The sequence below is a fragment of the Hipposideros armiger genome, unplaced genomic scaffold (genome assembly GCF_001890085.2).
Source record: "Hipposideros armiger isolate ML-2016 unplaced genomic scaffold, ASM189008v1 scaffold_505, whole genome shotgun sequence".
Classification (NCBI taxonomy): domain Eukaryota; kingdom Metazoa; phylum Chordata; class Mammalia; order Chiroptera; family Hipposideridae; genus Hipposideros; species Hipposideros armiger.
In genome coordinates this window covers 1,044,542-1,053,504 of record NW_017731855.1, presented here as the reverse complement: position 1 = coordinate 1,053,504, position 8,963 = coordinate 1,044,542, and the positions used below count along the sequence as shown (strand labels likewise).

At 37.9% G+C, this 8,963-nt stretch overlaps 1 protein-coding gene across 3 annotated transcripts in view; it reads left to right on the top strand.

The window, feature by feature from the left end:
- The window catches only part of SLC9A6 (solute carrier family 9 member A6), a 52,896-nt gene that overhangs the window by 39,896 nt on the left and 4,037 nt on the right, over window positions 1–8,963 (top strand). For all 3 annotated transcript variants that reach the window (XM_019667788.1, XM_019667789.1, XM_019667787.1), the window contains 2 exons: window positions 1,023–1,102; window positions 7,085–7,190. In XM_019667788.1, coding sequence (XP_019523333.1) covers window positions 1,023–1,102; window positions 7,085–7,190 — 186 coding nt within the window. The remainder of the gene's footprint in view (window positions 1–1,022; window positions 1,103–7,084; window positions 7,191–8,963) is intronic.

Below are 8,963 nucleotides of genomic sequence, written 5' to 3'. Positions count from 1 at the left end.
ATGGCAACCCACTGCAGCAGGGGCTGCAGCCTACGCCGTCGCCGGTGACTCACGGCAGCCCAGCTCCAGGTCGAGCTGTTGTTCAGCATCTTAGCTGTAGAGGGCAGTGTCACTGGCTCTCATATGTGGGATCCGAACCGGGGCCCTCTGGCATCCCAAGACAACTCTTAACCAACGTGCCACTCGGCCAGCCGCAAACATTTTTATATTATGTATACATGTTGAAAGGAAGTGTCATTTGTTTCAAGGATCGTGAAGGATAGGAAGGAACCGCAACCCAGAATCTAAACTCTGCTCTTCAAAAATCAGGGAACCATAGAACATTCATGCTACAAAGAGCCTTCAAGGTTCTCTACCCCTTACATTGTATGCATGAAGAAATTCAGGCCCACAGGGTAGAAAGGGACTTGCCCAACTGGTTCATGTCAGAGCTCAGATGAACCAGGTTGCCTAACTGCCCCACTATTGACAGCACCATATTACAAATAAGGACCCAGTTGATGTTTTTGGAAGCTATTTTGGAAGAGGCTTGCTTGCTATGTTAGTTTTCAAACTTCCTAGCCAGTCAGGCTTACCATGGAATTTCTCTACTTTCATTTTGCTAGCGTTCTAAGAACATATTAATAGTAGCAACTTTGAAAATGCCCATTACTTTTGGAACACATGACAACTCCCCAAGATAGGGTTCTCAGTGTGATGTTTTCTACTTAAGTTGCAATTCACATTGTGGGTATAAAGAAGCCTTTCAGATTTAAGGAGTGAATGATCTCACATTGATTTTTTAAAAATAACAGTAGACTCATAAATCAGCAAGCAGCCTGTGTGATAGAAGTGTTCAGAAAAACATTTCAATTTCTTATTCCAAAACCGCAATATATAAGCTATCAAACTTCTAATGTTCTCTATATTGGAGTGCATCTCATACATGAAAGGTTATATTTCTGATTTTATAAAGAAATGACTCTAAATAAACGTGTTTTTATCTTTGTGTATGTATTGATTTCTTCATTATTTGTTTGCAGGGTATTCCTGAAAGTGAAAGGAGAACAACCAAAGCCGAGAGTGCCTGGCTCTTCCGGATATGGTACAACTTTGATCATAAGTATCCTTAACTGAGAAAAAAATGGTAGTATGGACATGGACAATTACAGTTCCATAGAACAACTCTTTTGACCATTCCCTTCCTGAAGCAGAATATAAAACCTACCTTTGGCTTTCCCTTTCCTCTTCAGGGTAGTGGAGAAAGTTATTAAAGGAAACCCACACGAATGAATTCCTTTGAAAACCCATGAAGCCAGTAGGGATTGGTTATTACAGAAGCAGGCTGTGTGAAGGGGACTCAGGAGCCCTTATGATAGACTTTCTTTGATATATAGGTCTATTTACTGAGCAAGCCTTAATATTTGTTGTCCTGTAGCTAATTTAGTGAACCCTAAAAAAGGTGTTCGTTGGGCTGGCCGAGTGGCTCAGTTGGTTTAAAAGCTCACTCAAGAGCGCAACAGGGTCGCTGGTTCGATTCCCACATGGGCCCGAGCTGAGCTGCCAACAGGTGGCAGGATGGCTCAGCTAAAAAAAAAAAAAGAAAAAGAAAGAAAGAAAGTATTTTTGGTTCTTGTTCTTGTCAGTGTACTTGTTAGAATAAGAGAGGAGAGGCCGCCTTAGGAAAAAGCATGTAATGTTAGATGCCACAATAGTCAGTGATAGGCCTTTTTTCTCTGACCTTTCCAAAAACCCGCAGATTCTCCGCTCCATTCAGAATGCCACTGTTTCACTGTCTGCGGATTTCTTTCTTGTCCTTTGTAACAGTCTTCTTCATAACTATACTTTGGGTCATGTTATAGTCTATAACCTGTTTAAGTTATGCCTTTAAAAAATTTTTTATCTCTCACTATTAAAATTTCTTATTTGAAAACAGAACTAGTAAAAGGGGCCATGGAGTTCTGGGTCAGACTTATCAGTAAGTGAATCAAAACCTGGTTTATGTTCCATTGAAGTAAATTTGGGACATCCACAAAATTATTTTCCCTGCTTTCGCCTTTCTGACCAAAACATTGTATACTTAAGAAAAATGCACTTGCCACTTATCATTAGAATCTACTAGTTTTTCTGTTGGATAGTATTTTACGTTCACTTTTTACAATACTCAGAATTAAATTACTGTATGGAAATAAAAATATAAGTACATCTGTGGCATTAAAACTCCCATTAGGGAGAGAGATCCTGGCTCTTTAAAATTGTCTAATGATTATGTCATTCATTACTTTTGGCTTCATTTTCAGCATTTTGGGCATAAGCCACTCCCCTCTCTCTTGGGGCTTTTCCATCCCTCTGATTTAACAAAAACTGTGTAGTGTTTCCTGCATGAAATGTTCTGTACTTTTTCTGCATAATATCCAAAACAATGAAATGATCCTAATGTAGAGAAAGGGTAGAATAATAGCTTATTTTTTCTCTATATTCTTATAGAACTAACCACCAAGACTTGTTTGACTTAATACTACCCAATTAATTACTACGACCTGGTGATTTTAAAACCTAGTGCTCTAGTGGGATGAATCATTCCTCATTCTAGATTTCAGTTTCTTTGTGTAGCCAGATTGTTTGTTATAATTGAGGTACAATTTAAATACAGCAATGTACACAAATCTTAAGTGTACAGCTTAATGAATCTTGACCTATGTGTACACTTGTGTGCCTGCCACCCGTACAAAGTATATAGAATGTTTGCAGCACCCCAGAAAGCACCCTGTGTTTCCTTGTAGTCAGTAATGCCTTTCCTGTCCACCCCCAAAGGACAACCACTATTCTCTCATTTCTATCGACATGGATTAGTTTTACTTGTTCTTGTTCTTCATATAAATGGAATCATATATTATATATTATTTTATGTCTTGCTTCTTTCACTCAATATTGTATAATTTATCCATATGGTTGCCTGTGCCAGCAATTCATTCTTTTGCATTGCTGTGTAGTATTCCATAGTATGAATAAAGGCAGGGTTGGGGTTTTTTTAACCATCGACTGTTGATAAAAACTTGGTTTGTTTCCAGCTTTTGGCTCTTACAAATAAAGCTAAACATTTGTGTATAAGTATATATCCTTTGATAAACATAGACACTCATTTCTTGAGTTAGATACCTAGGACTGGAATTTAGGGCTTTCATAAATATTGCCAACCAGTTTTCCAGAGTTGTTGTAACTGATTTACACCCCCACCAGCAAGTCAGGGGAGTTCCAGTTGTCTCACATCTCCACTGAAACTTGTTTCTGTCAGCCTTTTCATTTTTAGCCATTTTGATAGGCGTGCAGTGATACCTCCTGTGGTTTAATTTGCGTTCCTCTGATAACCTGTGAGGTTGAGCATCCTTTCATACGTTCACTGGCCATTTTGGTATCCTCATTTGTGAAGTGTGTCTGTTCAGTTCTTTTGCCCATTATTTCATCGAGTTGTCTTGTCTGATTTGAAGTTGTTTCTATATTCCTGAATTGGTTCTTTGTGGGTTATATATATCATAAATATCTTCTCCCAACCCATAGCTCACTGTTTTGTGTTCTTAACCTGTCTTTTGAGGAACAGAAATTCTTCATTTTAATGAGGTTTATTTTATCAGTCTTTTCTTTTATGGTTAGTACGTTTTGTATCTTAAGAAATCTTTTATATCCCAAAGTCATGAACATATTTTCTTGTTTTCTTCTAAAAATGGGATTGTTTAAGCTATCATATTTGAGTTAGTGTATGGTGTGTGGTATGGGTCAAGATCTGCTTTTTTGTATATGGGTATTCTACTGACCCAGTACCATTTATTTAAAATACCATCCTTAATCCACTGAATTGCAGTGGAGTTTTGTTGTAAATCACTAGGCCATATAAGTGGGGATCTGTTTCTAGACTCCCTTTTCTATTTGTCTATTTTTACATCAATACGAAACTCTCTTATTGTACTTTATCCTCTAGGTTTGTTATTCTTAAGTATTGCCTTGGCTATTTTTGGTTCATTGCATTTTTGTCTAAATTTTAGAAACAGCTTGTAATTTTCCATACACTCATACACACACAAAAATAAATCCACTGGCAATTTTATTGGGTTTGTATTAAATCCGTAGATGAATTTGGAGAGAACTGATATCTTCACAACATTGAGTCTTCCAATTCATGAGTACAATATTTCCCTCCATTTATTTAGAGCTTTTTAAATTTCTCTCATTAACGTTTTGTAGTTTTCAATGATAAGCTTTGCACATCTTTCATTAGATTTGTCCCTAAGTATTTGACATTTTTATGCTATTGCAAATTATTTTTATTTTATTTTCTACTTATTTGTTAATATTTTAGATATACAGTTGGATTTTTAGATACTGACCTTGTATCCAACAATCTAGTTAAGTTCACTTATTATTTTTAATAGTTTGTAGATTCTTTTTGGTTTTCTGTACATACAAACAAATGAATAATATATTTTTTTCTTTTCCAATACCTTGTATTTCTTTCTTTTTAAAGATTTTATTGGGGAATTGGGGGACGGGAACAGGGGTGGGGAATTGGGAAAGGGGAACAGACAAGTTGCTGTCCTTTTGTTCTTCAGTCTAGTTGTGGAGGACGTCGCTTCACTGGCCCATGTTGGTATTATCATTGTGCTCTTCCTGGGTGAGGCAGATCGGTCACCGGCCACTGGACGGCCACTCACGGAGACTCTTGGCAGCTCACGCCGGCTGCCAGCCACTCACGGTAGCACAGCAGCCCACTGCAGCAGAGGCTGCAGCCTATACCTTTGCTAGCAACTCACAGCAGCCCAGCTCCAGGTTGAGCTGTTGCTCACCATCTTAGCTGTAGAGGGCAGTGTCACTGGTCTGCATGTGGGATCCAAACCGGGGCCCTGCTGCTCAGAGCTGGTATCCCAAGCCAACTCCTAACCAATGCGCTACTTGGCCGGCCCCCTCGCACTTCTTTTTTATGTTTTATTATACTGGCTGGACCTCTGCACTACAGTGTTGAACATAAATGATGATGGTGGACATTTTTGTCTTATTCCTGACCTCAGGGAAATTTTTCGGTATTTCATTATAAAGTATGATGTTAGTTGTAGGTTTTTCAAATATCCTTTTCAAATTAAGAATATTCCCTTCTATTTCTAGTCTGCTGAGAGTTTTTTGGTTTTTTTCTCATGAACAGGTATTTAATATCAGTTACTTTTTCTGCATCAATTTATTTTATTCTCCTGTAATATGTTATTGTACTGATTTTCATTGATATTTGAATGTTAGACCAATCTTGCATTGCTAGACCAGGTCCGACTTGGTCACAATGTGTTATTCTTTGTATATGACACTGGATTTAATTCACTAATATTTTGTGTCCAATTTTTGTGTATTTTCATGAGTGATACTGGCTTGTGATTTTTTTCTTGTAATGTCTTGTCAGGTTTCTAGAACAAGATTATGCTGGTGTTATAAAATGAGTGAAGAATTTTTCTCTTTTTTCCATTTTCTGGAGAATTGGTGTTATTTCTTCCTTAAGTACTGGGAAATTTTACCAGTGAGGCCACCTGGGCCTGAAGTGTTTTGTATAAGAAGGTTTTTAATTTCTTTAATAGATATAGGACTATTCAGATTTTCTTTTTTTTTCTCTCTTCTGTCAATGTTTGGTAAGTTTTGGTCTTTAAGGAATTTGTTCATATCGAGTTAAACACCAAGACTTGATAGCTTTAATACTACCCTATTAAGTACCACTAGACTTAAGACCTGGCAGTTTCTATACTCAGTGCATCAGTAGAATTTATTATTCCAGGTTTTCAGTGGTTTTGTGTGATCAGATGTTTTATAAAGTACGTAAGTGCATTTATATAGAGTACTTTAGTCCTTACTTAGAATTTGTATGGGAATTCATGACATTTTCTCTGACTCCCTCATATTTAATTGAAAACAACCTTAGGTTGTAGTTTTAGAAGGTGGGAACATATATGTGTCTCTCTCCCTTTCTTTACTTTTTCTTATGATTTCCTCTTTTTTTTTCTTCTGAGTATCATATATCACGTCTTTTTTTATTTTTATTTTTTAGAGCATAAACAAATACTGAAATGAGGGTCTATGACAGAGGAACTAGTGATACATGATTTTTTACAGTGTTTTTCGAATTGAACTTCATTTAATACTGAAGTTGTAGGGCTTCGGTTCAGCAGATTTTAGGCATTTCTCAGTGATGGTTGTTTTGTAGTTTAGTTATAATTTTGATGTGGTCATGAGGGGATGCGAGCAGTGTTTACCTACTGTGCCATCTTGAGCAGAAGCCTTATTAAAAAATTTAAATCACTAAATATTAAATCTGAATAATCATCAATATAAGTTATTGACAGTTGTATATTGAACTGCAGACAAATTAAAATATTACTACTGAATTTAATGTGGATAACATTAAATAAACCAATCTTTTTAAAGTCAAACTAATATGCATTTTATATCATTTTAACAAATATTTATAAACTATCTACTGTGGAAATTAAACCAGCTTATCCAAGTATATACTATGTTTTATATAGAATTAAATTATGATATAATTAAATAGAATTGAATTTTCTTTAATACTGAAGTTTCACCTCATTCAAAGGGCCAGCTAAATCCACAATAAATGATTCAAACCATTTCTTAGTATATTGCATTACTGGAATATTTAATATATTTTCTGATTGTTAACCATCCTTGACTTTCTTCGTGTCTCCTTCAGTGCTAAATTGAGAGAGTGATTTTGTCTTCCTTTTGGTTTTAGTGAAACCAGAAAGGCAACATCATGTTGTGGAAAGGGCACAGGATTTGGAATCAAACCAATCTGGGGCTGAGTATTGGTCCTTTATTTACTTGATTGTGTGACTTCAGGGAGATCATGGACTTCTCTGAGCCTCAGTTTCCATACCTGTGAAATAGAAATGATAATAATAAACTCTCCCTGTGCTATTTCACTGACATAACGTGGTGATGAAATGCGACAACATATATGAAAGCCCTTGCTGTACTCAGAAATGGTTGATATACTGTGATGGTGGTTTTTTATATTTGTGAACAAAAGAATGCAGGTCTTCCTTAACCAGCACAGCTATCTGAAGCCTCTGCTCACACACAGTGGGCCTCCTCTTACAACAACACTGCCTGCCTGCTGTGGACCCATTGCGAGGTGCCTGACCAGCCCCCAGGCTTATGAAGTAAGTGGCTTTATCCAAAACCTGAGTTCCTCATTAGGTTGAATTGATCTGCTCTGTGGCTGGGTTACTGGTTTTGTTTTGTTTTGTTTTTTGTTTTGCTTTGTTTTGTTTTGCTTGCCTTTAAGCTATAAAATCCATGAGAGGAAATAGAAGTATATTTTGCTCAGCCAGATAATACACTGACATCTATAAATCATAGCCTTTGAAACATCATTTGAAAACAGATCTAGAATAGCACCTCATCTTACTGTTGGTGATTTTAGTAAATCTGTTTCCATTGCTGGTTTTCAGTGATTTGCAGTGTGTGCCTGAGCTCAGTACTAAGTGTGTATGTTTTCATCTATAAGTTAGGGTAGTCACAGTCATATTGAGAGGATTAATAAAACGATTTTTGATGCCTCTAAAGTGCAACGGATGGTCATTTATCTCACACTTTCCATCTTATGGAATATTACGAAAGGTTTATCGACCTCTGTTCCACATTGCTGGGAGGCCTGAGCATATCTAGGTATAATCTGCACGCCACAATTTTTTCTTAGCTACCAAGATAAGACTGGTGATTCAGCAAGTATTGCAACAAAGAAAGAAATGACAAATGCTAATCAGATTTTAAAATATGAACATTTTATTTTTCCAGTTCTTTTAAAAAAACTTTTGCTTCTAACCCAACCCTGCAAAAGTAATCTGTGGCATCAGAGACAGTGCCCATGATGCCAACCCCCCCAGTTTTGACTACTCTGATGCAACACCTTGAGTACAGAGGTGAGGCTGTGGTGAAGCAGTGTAGGCCTGCACCCCCCAATTCCCTTCGACCTTCTCTGTGGTATGTTAGTGCAGACTTACTGGGGGTGGCACCTGGGTCAGGGAGGAGTACCCTAAAGCTTTGTGTTACACTGAGTCATGAACATTTTTGACAGATCGTGCTGGTGGGGTGAGGGGAACACCCCATGTTGTCTTGTCTCTCCGTCCTTCATTGCCCAACCCCTCTCCCCAAGCACATTTTCCATTCCCTGTGTGCACTGTTAGCCCACGTGGCTCTGTGCAGAGGGGTCAGCCAGCTCTATTGGTAAGTCAGTGAGGCCTGGCCCTTGGATTCCAGAGACCCACTCGGCCATCACCAAAAAGCCAGAAGAGTTCCTCAATGACTGTGTGTCCTGTGGAGTAAAGCAAAATACATCATTGTATTAGTTTCTCAGTGCTGCTGTAATAAAGTAGCACAAGTGAATGATTTAACAACAGAAATTTGTTGTCGCACGGTTCTGGAGGCTAGAAGTCTGAGGTCAAGGTGTGGGCAGGGTTGGTTCCTTCTGAGGGCCGGGATGGAGAATCTGTTCCATGCTCCTCTCCTAGCTCCTGATTGTTTGCTGGCAAGATTTGGCATTCCTTGGCTTATAGATACATTACACGGATCTCTGTCTTCCATCTTCACATGATGTCGTCCCTCTGCATAGGGGTGTGTGCGTACAAACTGGCCCTTTTTATAAGGACACCCACCAGTCATATTGGATCAGGGCCCATGCTCACAACCTGATGTTAACATTCATGGGTTAGGATTTCAGCGTCTTTTACAGGGACACAGTGTAACTCATGACAACCATAAAACTTAATTTTTAATGTTACTTTTGTTGTTAGCTACCCTTTTTAGTTATAAAAGTAATATGCTGTGGTCAAATATTCGAACAGTGTGGAATGTACAGTGAGTGATAAAAGTTGCTCTCCTCCCACCTACATTCCCCAGGGCATACTTCCTGCTACTTCCTGATATATTTTATT